Here is a 14,754-nt window from a genome sequence, read left to right as displayed (position 1 = left end):
TGCTATAGACCGCCAGATTCAGACGGTGAGCACAATAATCTGTTATACAATGACATTAGAAATGTGTGTAGCAAAGGAGAAGCCATACTAATGGGGGATTTCAACTTCCCCCAAATAAAATGGGAAAACCCGGTGGGTAGCGCGAAGGATGAAATAGAAATGGTGGAAATGACAAATGACTGCTTCCTAACACAATTTGTCAAGGCACCGACTAGAGGGGAGGCATGCCTTGATTTAGTCTTTTCAAATAACGAAGATAGAATAACTAAAACAGAGGTCAGAGAACCACTGGCAAACTCAGACCACAACATGGTCTCATTTGAAGTGTTTTTTAAATCCTCAAAAGTAAAGACTAAAGCTAAGGTTTACAATTTTAGAAAAGCAAACTATGAAGGCATGAAACAGAGACTAACAGAAGTAGATTGGAGTAAAATAGAGAAAACATCCACAGAAGAAGGATGGCTGTTCTTCAAAAACGTAGTACTAGAGGCGCAAAACAATTATATCCCTAAAGTAGACAAATCTAAATGTAAAACTAAATTGCCAAAATGGTTTAATAGATCAATTAAAAAAAATATTCAGCGAAAAAAGGCACTTTACAGAGCATTAAAAAAGGACCAAAAAGAAAGTATGCAGAAAGAGTACACAGAACTGCAAATGCAAGTCAAAAAGGAAGTTAGAAAGGCCAAGAGAGAAATAGAAATGAACATTGCTAAAGAAGCTAAAACCAATTCCAAAATGTTTTTCCAATATTACAACAGCAAGAGAACATTCAAAGAGGAGATTAAATGTTTAAGAGATACAAATGGCAAAATCATAGAGGAAGAAAAAAAAAATAGCAAATATGTTAAATGATTACTTTTCACAAGTTTTTACAAAGGAAGATACTGACAACATGCCCCACATGTCATCCAGTTCCTATCCAGTTTTAAATAACTTTAGCATAACTGAGGCAGAAGTGTTAAAGGGACTAGGAGCTCTTAAAATAAACAAATCCCCTGGGCCGGATGAGATCCTCCCAGTAGTACTCAAAGAAATGAAAGAAGTAATTTACAAACCGCTAACCAAGATCATGCAGCAGTCTCTTGACACAGGGGTGGTACCGACAGACTGGAAAATTGCAAACGTAATACCGATCCACAAAAAGGGAAACAAAACTGAACCAGGTAACTACAGACCAGTAAGCCTGACTTCTATTATATGCAAACTTATGGAAACTATAATAAGATCCAAAATGGAAAATTACCTATATGGTAACAGGGTACTGGGAGACAGTCAACATGGTTTTAGGAAAGGGAGATCGTGCCTAACTAACTTGCTTGATTTTTTTGAGGATGCAACATCAATAATGGATAATTGCAAAGCATATGACATGGTTTATTTAGATTTCCAGAAAGCTTTTGACAAAGTCCCGCACAAAAGATTAATTCTCAAACTGAACGCAGTTGGGATTCAAGGAAACACATGTACATGGATTAGGGAGTGGTTAACATGTAGAAAACAGAAAGTACTGATTAGAGGAAAAACCTCAGAATGGAGTGTGGTAACCAGCGGTGTACCACAGGGATCAGTATTAGGTCCTCTGCTATTCCTAATCTACATTAATGATTTAGATTCTGGTATAGTAAGCAAACTTGTTAAATTTGCAGACGACACAAAAGTAGGAGGAGTGGCAAACACTGTTGCAGCAGCAAAGGTCATTCAAAATGATCTAGACAAGATTCAGAACTGGGCAGACACATGGCAAATGACATTTAATAGAGAAAAGTGTAAGGTACTGCACGCAGGAAATAAAAATGTACATTATAAATATCATATGGGAGATATTGAAATTGGAGAAGGAATCTATGAAAAAGACCTAGGAGTTTTTGTTGACTCAGAAATGTCTTCATCTAGACAATGTGGGGAAGCTATAAAAAAGGCTAACAAGATGCTCGGATACATTGTGAAAAGTGTTGAATTTAAATCAAGGGAAGTAATGTTAAAACTGTACAATGCACTTGTAAGACCTCATCTTGAATATTGTGTGCAGTTCTGGTCACCTCGCTATAAAAAAGATATTGCTGCTCTAGAAAGAGTGCAAAGAAGAGCAACCAGAATTATTCCGGGCTTAAAAGGCATGTCATATGCAGACAGGCTAAAAGAATTGAATCTGTTCAGTCTTGAACAAAGAAGACTACGTGGCGACCTAATTCAAGCATTCAAAATTCTAAAAGGTATTGACAGTGTCGACGCAAGGGACTTTTTCAGCCTGAAAAAAGAAACAAGGACCAGGGGTCACAAATGGAGTTTAGAAAAAGGGGCATTCAGAACAGAAAATAGGAGACACTTTTTTACACAGAGAATTGTGAGGGTCTGGAATCAACTCCCCAGTAATGTTGTTGAAGCTGACACCCTGGGATCCTTCAAGAAGCTGCTTGATGAGATTTTGGGATCAATAAGCTACTAACAACCAAACGAGCAAGATGGGCCGAATGGCCTCCTCTCGTTTGTAAACTTATGTTCTTATGTTCTTATGTTCTTATGTTCTTATGTTCTTACTACAGTTTATATCAGTTTCAAAGTGTTCCATTAGCAAACAAGGTTATGCATTTGTATAACATAAGCTATGTGTTTGTTGAATTAATGTAGTTTATAAACTAGAATAGAAAAAAATCTACCTACGTAAACATACAATATTATCTCTGAACACTATCATATAATCACATTTTGTTAAAATCTAGCTTATCAGCTGACGATGAAATGTTTGCTTTTTATATAAATAAGCCCATTTCTTTTTATTTCAGCAGACCCTAAATGGTTTATACCTAATTCTCCTGTTGTGCTCTTCAATGTGTAACCCCTTTAAATACCCTCTGATCCGAAGCATCCTAGGAGCAGTTTACACTCATCTGAACAAATCCAGCAGAGTTTGAGTTATTGAAAATAACTCCATTGGTTCAGTGCAACAGATGTGTAAAAAAAATCTGAGCTCCTGTAAATGCCCAAGAGAAAATCTTTTTTTTTTTTTTTTTTTTTTTTTCCTTTTGAATCAGCATCCCTGCGCATATTGCGACAAATGGGATTGGATCTGGCAAAATAATTAATCCAGACTTTACCATAAAGCAATAGTACTTACAGCCATAAAGGTGTATTGTTGTTTGCTCTGCTCTTGAATATCTGAACTGATTGTGTGATATTGCAGTAGCTAAGATGGTTGGAAAGTGGTTGGAAAAGAACACAGAGTCCCTGTATGTTTGAGAAGGTGAAATATATATCGTAGCAGTGATATACATTACCTTGTAAATGGACAACAGCCAATGCTGTGAGGATGTAAAGTGTATTTCAGCATGCTAGCTGCCCAGCTTCTGCAGGGCCTGTGATCAAGGTACCTTTAGGTTGCTGGTGAACTAAATATGGTTTCTTTCAATCACGTGTCTAACAGCTCTAGCATATTTCATGTTTGGGTGAAGGTTGACCTGCTCCATCTAGTGACTATGACAATGAGTATTTTCTTTTGAAACATCAATGTAATGGATAGCAATGACCAACATCTTCTGTTCTTGAGCTTGGTTAGAAACTTTTGCAAAACATGGGTGAATGGGTTATTTTTTCTGTCTGACCTTCTTGACAGTTGACAACTTGGTTTTAAAATTACTTACCACGTGTCTACCCATAGACCTGTTCTGGTAATGTCAATCTGTGATTGTCTACTGCTCCCCTGACAGCTAAAGCATTCACCGCACTGCACAAAAAAGAGGACAGGTAGCTTCGTTTGAGATGACATGCACTGTCATTGATGCTTCCTCATTCTACTTCTGAAAAAATGCTAATATTTATTCCAGTTAAAGGAAAATAAGAAGTCTTTTGAAATGTAATTGTATTTGTTTCAGTTTTGTTTATTGGGCTACCAATAGTTTTTAATAATAATAATAATAATAATAATAATAATAATAATAATAATAATAATAATAATAATAATAATAATAATAATAATACATAAATAATTACTTGCCAGCAAAGGCCATACCATGTATACAGCAGAGTAAAGATAGTTCATGTTCTTTTGCCTTTTATTTAATATCTTGATTACAAAAATTACATTCCATGGTATAATCATGTTGCCTCAATAGTTAATGCATGGATGAAAAAACAATTGAGAAAATCACAAATGGTATAAAATAGTTTCTTCGATCTGAATTAAATCCATGAAAAGAAATAGAGTACTTGTTGAAAATACTTAAATGCAGATTTGGACCCAGATATTTTGGTTAAGAGAACACTTCACCTAAGGGAACACGTTTGTGGTGAAACTGATTTTTCCCATTGAAAATGCTCCGGCTAAAGGAACAGGAACCTTGCTTAAAAGAACACCATCTTGCACCACTAGTGATTAATTCACATTGGCTACAGTACCGTTTTGTAAAAAAGTGACTTTTGTCATCGCGAACGTGTCTTAAGGGACATTGATTGGTTTATTAAATCTTTCCAGAACTGCCTTCATATCATTGAATTATTTTGTATTTTTTGTGTTTCCCGTTCTAGTGAGTTGCTTTACCTTTCTGTTAAATTATGTGCATGTCTTGTATATTGCTGCTGCATTTTATAATGTGTGTGTAGGGGTGCTGTGTTAATTTAGTTTGACAAGTTTGTTTATTAGCATTAAGTTAACCCTAAGTGACGCCCAGTATTTTTGCCTTTGTGATAGAGACCGAAACACACCCGCCAGCTAATTTCATAGTGTGTAGCAATTTAAGCTTCTTGACCGTATTGTTTTGCTTTAGTTTTATTAACGTTAGTTTGTCTGTTACTTTATTGTTATACTTTTACTTATTCAGTTAATTTCATATGTGAATGCACATGCTTCATGACAAGCAATACACATGTATTTATTGACTCATTGTGTCTGGTTGCTAACTCTGTTTTAGAGAACACTTTGGCTATAAGAACACTTCACTTGCTTCCCGAGGGGTATTCTCTTAGTCGGAGACTACTGTACCATAGTTCATGAAACGGGAGCCACAAATTTGCAATTAAAAAAAGGACAAGCATATTTATTTTTGACATCATGCTTAATTTCATTTGTTTTTATCATTTGATAAAAACAAATAGATAAATAAAAAATGTAATGTTCCAATTCCCTGCTTTTAGTTCATTGTAGTAACAACATATGGAATGTCTGATCTTTAAAAATAGTGTATGCTTATAAATAATAAACTGGGACTTTCAAGCAAATAAAATTTCCTTCACAAACAGGCTGGATATGATGACAGGTGAGAAGCAGGTCTCATTCACAATATTACAACTATAAACAAAGTGCCAGCTGGTGTTAGCTGCAGGGCACTCTGAGGCAAGCAATAACGAGCACTCCCTCGCTTACTTAATCAAATATGTCACTTTATCAGCAAGGTATACTGGGACATAGTATGTTGTAAATGCTTAAACTGTGAAATGAAAATAGGGTTATAACAGTTTAGCGTGAAGATTGTATTGCTACTTTTACATATAATGATAAATCAAAATGATAAAATCAATAAAGAATAAGTTTCCATTCTCAAACAAGAAAATTAGATCTTAGTGTAATTATACTCTGTATGTGTGTGTGTGTGTGTGTATATATATTATATATATATATATATATATATATATATATATATATATATATATATATATATATATATATATATATATTATATATATATATATATATATATATATATATATATATATATACATATATTATCTCACAGATTGACCAATGGTTACAATATCTCATTGACTGTGTTACCTTATCTAATGTGGTATAGTAAGCAAACTTGTTAAATTTGCAGACGACACAAAAGTAGGAGGAGTGGCAAACACTGTTGCAGCAGCAAAGGTCATTCAAAATGATCTAGACAAGATTCAGAACTGGGCAGACACATGGCAAATGACATTTAATAGAGAAAAGTGTAAGGTACTGCACGCAGGAAATAAAAATGTACATTATAAACATCATATGGGAGATATTGAATTGGAGAAGGAATCTATGAAAAAGACCTAGGAGTTTTTGTTGACTCAGAAATGTCGTCATCTAGACAATGTGGGGAAGCTATAAAAAAGGCTAACAAGATGCTCGGATACATTGTGAAAAGTGTTGAATTTAAATCAAGGGAAGTAATGTTAAAACTGTACAATGCACTAGTAAGACCTCATCTTGAATATTGTGTGCAGTTCTGGTCACCTCGCTATAAAAAAGATATTGCTGCTCTAGAAAGAGTGCAAAGAAGAGCGACCAGAATTATTCCGGGCTTAAAAGGCATGTCATATGCAGACAGGCTAAAAGAATTGAATCTGTTCAGTCTTGAACAAAGAAGACTACGTGGCGACCTAATTCAAGCATTCAAAATTCTAAAAGGTATTGACAGTGTCGACCCAAGGGACTTTTTCAGCCTGAAAAAAGAAACAAGGACCAGGGGTCACAAATGGAGTTTAGAAAAAGGGGCATTCAGAACAGAAAATAGGAGACACTTTTTTACACAGAGAATTGTGAGGGTCTGGAATCAACTCCCCAGTAATGTTGTTGAAGCTGACACCCTGGGATCCTTCAAGAAGCTGCTTGATGAGATTTTGGGATCAATAAGCTACTAACAACCAAACGAGCAAGATGGGCCGAATGGCCTCCTCTCGTTTGTAAACTTTCTTATGTTCTTATGTTCTTACAAATCTGATTATTCCTTAACCGAGTTGCTTTATTCAAGAGTTACCATTTAAAGTAACAGTAAAGACAATGGCAATTCTATCCAATTTAGATTTTCTCATGGACAAAAAAACAATGTTTACACATGCTGAGTCAAACTATAGTTCAGTTCCATCTGATCTTTGGTAAAAAAAAAAGAGAAAATAATGTGAGAAAATGTTTGAAGGAAATGCTGTTTTTAAACAGGGATATAGTGGAGGTAGACACATTACACTTTAGTACACATACCGAAAGAACAACTTATCCAATTGTGTTGGAACTTGTTAAGAACAAGATTTATCATCTCGGTATATGGAAGGGCCCTGCTTTTTTGTCTGCTTAACTGTCTGTACTGCGTGTCACAGTTATATTTTTACATATATCTAAATAAACAATTGCAATAACATTTGCTATAGGCATTTATTAGTACAAGTTATTGTGCGTATCTAAATCTTAGGTTACAGTATATGGAGTTGTCTGTATATATTGAACTAACAAAGATATGAAATGTATTATGTGTTCTATGTGGTGAAAGGTGTGTGTGTGTGTGTGTGTGGAGGGGGGGAGCATCTTTATTATACATACATATGTATTATATATTTTAAAGACATGATAGCCTTGAATGAAATGTAAAGAAAAAAGCATATTTACAGTTAAAGAATACCAGAATGTTAAACAATGCTTAAGCAACCCCATCTAGTGTTAAAGCAGCAGAAATCAAGATTTCATGAACAAAAGCTTTCAGAACTGAGATAGAGAAATGGTTGTACCTTTTGAATTTGTCTGTAATTTATTGATATGCCTATCGTAGACACATTAAAATGTCCTATTATGCTTTTAGCTAAGTGTATGCCAAAAATATTTTAGGAACTATTTTACTATTTCTAGTCATACTATTAATAAAAGTCTTAGCTGAAGGCAACAACAGACATAGTTGATGCCCCTGATTTTTATGCACAGGTTCTTTTTATGTTACAGTCATTGGTATATTGGAATAATGATGTTTTATTCAACATCTATACTTCGTAAAAACAAATAAAAACACAAAAGTACCTTGTGCTTGTGTTTACTCAGTCTGGGGGCTGACAAATACATTATTTATTTACCTTCTGCCTTCCCAACCTTCAAATAAAACCATTATGACAAAAGTTTTCTGTTCAATATTAATATGTGTGAAGAGCTATATGAACCATACTATTCTGTTTGTTTTCAAACCAGTGGGAAACACAAAGACAGATGGCTTAAACACTTTGTCTGTTTATAAAATTGTATATTCAGCCAGCCAAGACAGCAAAACATGTTGTCTATTAAATATTGTTTTATGAATTAGCACTGTAAATAGAAAAGTTTCAGGTTATTCCTCAGCTGTGAGAAAAGAGTTTGAAATAGTCTTATGGACTATATTAGTCTTATACTCTTATGGCCAAGGCGATCACTGATAGTTTATAGTGTATTCTTGTACAAATGCAGTATGTTACACAAATATGTAATAGACTGTACATCAGCCAAAGCCGTATCTTATCACATCAAGGCTGTTTGCTCAGTAGGGCTGTGCATTGGCAGTGTCTTCATGATAAGAACATAAGAACATAAGAAAGTTTACAAATGAGAGGAGGCCATTCGTCCCATCGTGCTCGTTTGGTTGTTAGTAGCTTATTGATCCCAAAATCTCATCAAGCAGCTTCTTGAAGGATCCCAGGGTGTCAGCTTCAACAACATTACTGGGGAGTTGATTCCAGACCCTCACAATTCTCTGTGTAAAAAAGTGCCTCCTATTTTCTGTTCTGAATGCCCCTTTGTCTAAACTCCATGTGTGACCCCTGGTCCTTGTTTCTTTTTTCAGGCTGAAAAAGTCCCTTGGGTCGACACTGTCAATACCTTTTAGAATTTTGAATGCTTGAATTAGGTCGCCACGTAGTCTTCTTTGTTCAAGACTGAACAGATTCAATTCTTTTAGCCTGTCTGCATATGACATGCCTTTTAAGCCCGGAATAATTCTGGTCGCTCTTCTTTGCACTCTTTCTAGAGCAGCAATATCTTTTTTATAGCGAGGTGACCAGAACTGCACACAATATTCAAGATGAGGTCTTACTAGTGCATTGTACAGTTTTAACATTACTTCCCTTGATTTAAATTCAACACTTTTCACAATGTATTCGAGCATCTTGTTAGCCTTTTTTATAGCTTCCCCACATTGTCTAGATGACGACATTTCTGAGTCAACAAAAACTCCTAGGTCTTTTTCATAGATTCCTTCTCCAATTTCAGTATCTCCCATATGATATTTATAATGTACATTTTTATTTCCTGCGTGCAGTACCTTACACTTTTCTCTATTAAATGTCATTTGCCATGTGTCTGCCCAGTTCTGAATCTTGTCTAGATCATTTTGAATGACCTTTGCTGCTGCAACAGTGTTTGCCACTCCTCCTACTTTTGTGTCGTCTGCAAATTTAACAAGTTTGCTTACTATACCAGAATCTAAATCATTAATGTAGATTAGGAATAGCAGAGGACCTAATACTGATCCCTGTGGTACACCGCTGGTTACCACACTCCATTCTGAGTTTTTTCCTCTAATCAGTACTTTCTGTTTTCTACATGTTAACCACTCCCTAATCCATGTACATGTGTTTCCTTGAATCCCAACTGCGTTCAGTTTGAGAATTAATCTTTTGTGCGGGACTTTGTCAAAAGCTTTCTGGAAATCTAAATAAACCATGTCATATGCTTTGCAATTATCCATTATCGATGTTGCATCCTCAAAAAAATCAAGCAAGTTAGTTAGACACGATCTCCCTTTCCTAAAACCATGTTGACTGTCTCCCAGGACCCTGTTACCATATAGGTAATTTTCCATTTTGGATCTTATTATAGTTTCCATAAGTTTGCATATAATAGAAGTCAGGCTTACTGGTCTGTAGTTACCTGGTTCAGTTTTGTTTCCCTTTTTGTGGATCGGTATTACGTTTGCAATTTTCCAGTCTGTCGGTACCACCCCTGTGTCAAGAGACTGCTGCATGATCTTGGTTAGAGGTTTTTAAATTACTTCTTTCATTTCTTTGAGTACTACTGGGAGGATCTCATCCGGCCCAGGGGATTTGTTTATTTTAAGAGCTCCTAGTCCCTTTAACACTTCTGCCTCAGTTATGCTAAAGTTATTTAAAACTGGATAGGAACTGGATGACATGTGGGGCATGTTGTCAGTATCTTCCTTTGTAAAAACTTGTGAAAAGTAATCATTTAATATATTTGCTATTTTTTTTTCTTCATCTACGATTTTGCCATTTGTATCTCTTAAACATTTAATTTCCTCTTTGAATGTTCGTTTGCTGTTGTAATATTGGAAAAACATTTTGGAATTGGCTTGAGCTCCCTTAGCAATGTTCATTTCTATTTCTCTCTTGGCCTTTCTAACTTCCTTTTTGACTTGCGTTTGCAGTTCTGTGTACTCTTTCTGTGTACTTTCTTTTTGGTCCTTTTTTAATGCTCTGTAAAGTGCCTTTTTTCGCTGAATATTTTTTTAATTGATCTATTAAACCATTTTGGTAATTTAGTTTTACATTTAGATTTGTCTACTTTAGGGATATAATTGTTTTGCGCCTCTAGTACTACATTTTTGAAGAACAACCATCTGACTGTTTTCTCTATTTTACTCCAATCTACTTCTGTAAGTCTCTGTTTCATACCTTCATAGTTTGCTTTTCTAAAATTGTAAACCTTAGCTTTAGTCATTACTTTGGGGGATTTAAAAACACTTCAAATGAGACCATGTTGTGGTCTGAGTTTGCCAGTGGTTCTCTGACCTCTGTTTTAGTTATTCTATCTTCGTTATTTGAAAAGACTAAATCAAGGCATGCCTCCCCTCTAGTCGGTGCCTTGACAAATTGTGTTAGGAAGCAGTCATTTGTCATTTCCACCATTTCTATTTCATCCTTCGCGCTACCCACTGGGTTTTCCCATTTTATTTGGGGGAAGTTGAAATCCCCCATTAGTATGGCTTCTCCTTTGCTACACGCATTTCTAATGTCATTGTATAACAGATTATTGTGCTCACCGTCTGAATCTGGCGGTCTATAGCATGCTCCTATTATTATGCCCTTTAAATTTTTGTCCGTTATTCTGACCCATATTGATTCGGTTTTATTTTCTTTGTCCAGGTTTAACACCTGGGCTTCAAGACTGTTTCTTATGTATAGCGCTACCCCCTCCTCCTCCTCTTCTGTCCTGCCTGTCTTTCCTATACAGTGTATACCCACAAATATTATATTCGTCCCCATCACTCTTAGACAACTAAGTTTCTGTAACACCTATCACATCATAGTTACCTGTTAGTGCAGTAGCTTCAAGTTCTAGAATTTTGTTTCTGATACTTCTAGCATTTAGTTAAATACATTTAATGGTTGTCTTACTTGAGTTGTTGTTCTTGTTTTGATACGGTCTCCCTTCTGTTTTTTTGTTGATTTCTCCCCCTTTCCTTTCTAGTTTAAATGCTTCTGAACCTGCTCGAGGATATTTTCTCTGAGTTGACTGGTTCCCTTGTTATGATAATAACTTTTATTAATCTTTATTTTTATATAGCTCCTTTCATAGTTAACCACCATCACAAAGCGCTTTACAAGATACGAGACTAGGGTGTGTAAACTATGCATCAGCTGCAAAGTCAGTAACAACAACGTCTCACCCAAAAAACGGAGCACAAGGAGGTTAAGTGATTTGTTCAGGGTAAGCTGAGCTGAGATTTGAACCGGGGACCTCCTGGTTACAGGCCTGTTTCTCTAACCCGCTGGACCATGTGGTCAAAAGTTTAGATAGCAAGGTGAAGTTTTGAAGACACGTTTTGTAATATACAAGACAACTTTGTTGGTTTATTAACCAGTGCATTACTTTATTACAAAACTGCATCTTTGTCTGCAAGAAATAATATTGCGTGCATGGTTATCCCTACAGGCTGCATACATTACCTTTACCAACACCTGTTTGGCGCATTCTGATGATTTAACTTATTAAAAATATATACATTTATTCCTTTTCCCCTAGATGGCCCCCTTGGTCCCAGAGGACTAGCTGAAGCTACAGAGATGTGTACCCAAGAGTGTTTGGTACTTGGTCACTCCGATAACTGCTGGATGCCTCCTAGCCTGGGATGTTACCAGCAGCCCAAGTCCCCCCTCTTGTCCTTTGAAACTCCAAAGGAATGGGTCAAGGACAAATTGGTGAATGGGCATACACTGACCAGATCCTGGAAAGAAGATGGCAACAGAAACCAATTTGGTGACAGAAAGCAGTATGGAAATGCAGAGGGCTATTTCAACAACGGCAGCCACATGGCAGACATTCCTTTGGCTAACTTGAAGTCTTACAAACAAGCCTCAGTAGCTAATAATGCAAAGGAGCACCAGCTATAAGATGTGCTGACATGACCATGTGGTCAAAAAGTGGAAGCCTTAGGTGCTTTTGAGGTAGATTCAAGCTGCTGCTGTGTGATAGAGAAATATGTAACTAGTAGGCCTAGACCTGTGCTTTAGCATCAAGTATATTCTACTTTATGTTGACACTTCAGAAGGTATTTTACACAATGGCGCCAGTTTGTGATTATTCATCTTCGTGAAATACTTGTAAAACTATGGACAAACTATTTTCGAACTAATGTCTGTGAACTTCAATTCTGAAGAAAAGGCAGAGTACAAAAAAAGAACTGAAGAGATATCATGGCTGAGAAATATATACTAGAATTGTGATGTGGTTGTTGCTGAGCTGTTTTGGGACTATATCACTTCATACAATGAAAATGCTGTTAACTCTGTTAGTGGACACTTGTTAAATCTATCAATGTTAAAGTGTTTGTAAATAGGACTAGTACAGACCAAGTTTGTGTACCTGTAATACTCACTTAACAGAAAACTGCTTCTTGGTTGCTTTTTTTTTATTAGCTTGCTTTCTGCTTTCTGTCTCGTGAAACAAAGTCGGTTGATATTTGTCACCTAATTCTATGCTTATAATTTAAACACAATGCTTGGGACAGGTTTATTTTTAGATCTATTTTTATAAAATGAACTAAAGTAATTATTTGTTAGTTCTGTTGAAAAAAAAATCATTAAAAATATCCATTTGCTTAATTTTTTATTTTTTTTCCCACTGAAAAAACATTCATAAGAGCAGCTAATTTAAAGTGCATGAGAAAAAAAAAAAAAAAAAAAAAAAAAAAAAAAAATCCATATACAACTTGTTTCCACTCAGCTATTGTGTTGGTTTATGGTGTAGATTTATCATATACAAACTTGTTTCCACTCAGCTATTGTGTTGGTTTAAGGTGTAGATTTTCTTCAACCAATATATTCCGTCCAGTCATCTGAAAAAACCTACTCAATATAGGCAAGGTCAGTATACTTTTTTGGATTTATATATATATATATATATTATATATATATTATAATATATATATATTATATATGTACACACACCACACACATACACTGTTTCTATACATATGTATCAGAAGCACGTGCAAAAAAAAAAAAAAAAGAACCCAAGTATTTAAAAACATAATTTTTTGTAAAACAATTCCGTACTGTCGGCTAAATTTTTTACGCATCAAACGTAGCTTTACATTGAAAACAACTTTTGTGTCACAATAAATCACATGTGTTAATAAAGTATACTAAAGTTTATTTCTTCAACATTTCATGTCTCGGTAAGTAAAACATGTCAAAATACAGTGTCATATATAAATATATATATATATATATATATATATATATGTCTATATATAATATATATATATATATATATATAACAATATCAACATTGTGGGGGTGAATATATTTACAAAATCAACATGTGGTTTAGGGGTGAGTTGCTTACTGCAGTATGTTTGTCAGTTTGTGGGAGTGTTTGACATCATAGGTATAAAACAGTTAATCTATGTTACTGCTATACAGGTATTCAGCTCTTGCAATAAATGTTTAGAATAAAATGTTGTGGGGTGTCATTACTTCAAGAATGCAGTGTAATAACCAATGTTTTAAATATATATATATATATATATATATATATATATATATATATATATATATATATATATATATATATATATATATATATATATATATATAACTTATATTTAGCATAAAAAGAAACTTATCACTTATATTGACCTGTTGACAAAATGACCTGTCTATCGTGGACAGGTGTTGTGACTCTTGGTCTCCCAGTTCATGGCCTGTCATTGACAGAGTATTTCTAGTTATACTATGTTGCTGGCTGTGAGCACCCAAGATGGCGAGTCGCAGAACGCTGCCCTAGTCCAGCCTCCACATGCCGATTGCACGAAGGCGCTGCTCTCTTGACAGACGTGGCATATTGTTTTTTTTTTTTTCTGTGATTTTCTTTATTGCTTTTATTCAAGCTTGCAATGCAACAGCTGAAATCACTCCATGTCCAGTGTCCAATCAACTTTTTCACTAATTAGGTGATTCAGTATGGCAAGCCAAATTATCATTTAGAGATATCTCAAATTAATTTATAGATATCTCTAAATATTTGAAGATATCTCTAAATCATTTTAAGATATCTAAAATACATTTAGAGATATCTCAAAATGATTTACAGATATCTTTACATGAAGCTTTAAATGAGATATCTAAAATGCATTTTTCGATATCTTTAAATCGTTTTAAGATATCTGTCATCGTTTTTGAGATATCTCTAAATCATGTCCTGTTCATTTAATGATATATCTAAATCATTTGAAGATATTTTCAAATAATTTCCTGTTTATTTGGAGATATCTCTAAATAGAGCATTTTTACAGGAAGTCATTTGGAGATATCTTGAAATGGCTTCCAGTTCATTTGAAGATATCGTCAAATGATTTAGAGATATCTCCAAAAGAACAGGAAGTTATTTAAATATATTTTCAAATGATTTAGAGATATATTTAAATAATATGTGGATTTTGCTAGCATGGTGCGCCAAACTGTCATTTAGAGATATCTTAAAATGAGGGTTTTAAAGATAGCTTTAAATCATTTGAATATATCTTCATATAACTTCGT

General features: G+C 34.7%; 1 protein-coding gene across 3 annotated transcripts in view; it reads left to right on the top strand.

Moving 5' to 3' along the window:
• Positions 1-12,901, top strand: part of LOC121327894 (protocadherin-9) — a 214,077-nt gene extending 201,176 nt beyond the window's left edge. For all 3 annotated transcript variants that reach the window (XM_041272211.1, XM_041272212.1, XM_041272210.1), the window contains one exon: positions 11,738-12,901. In XM_041272211.1, coding sequence (XP_041128145.1) covers positions 11,738-12,105 — 368 coding nt within the window. In that variant the 3' untranslated portion in view covers positions 12,106-12,901. The remainder of the gene's footprint in view (positions 1-11,737) is intronic.
• Positions 12,902-14,754: the final 1,853 nt, after the last annotated feature.

The sequence above is a fragment of the Polyodon spathula genome, chromosome 15 (assembly GCF_017654505.1).
Source record: "Polyodon spathula isolate WHYD16114869_AA chromosome 15, ASM1765450v1, whole genome shotgun sequence".
Lineage (NCBI taxonomy): Eukaryota > Metazoa > Chordata > Actinopteri > Acipenseriformes > Polyodontidae > Polyodon > Polyodon spathula.
The sequence above is the reverse complement of the archived record's forward strand: the minus strand, read 5'-3'. Positions and strand labels throughout refer to the sequence as shown.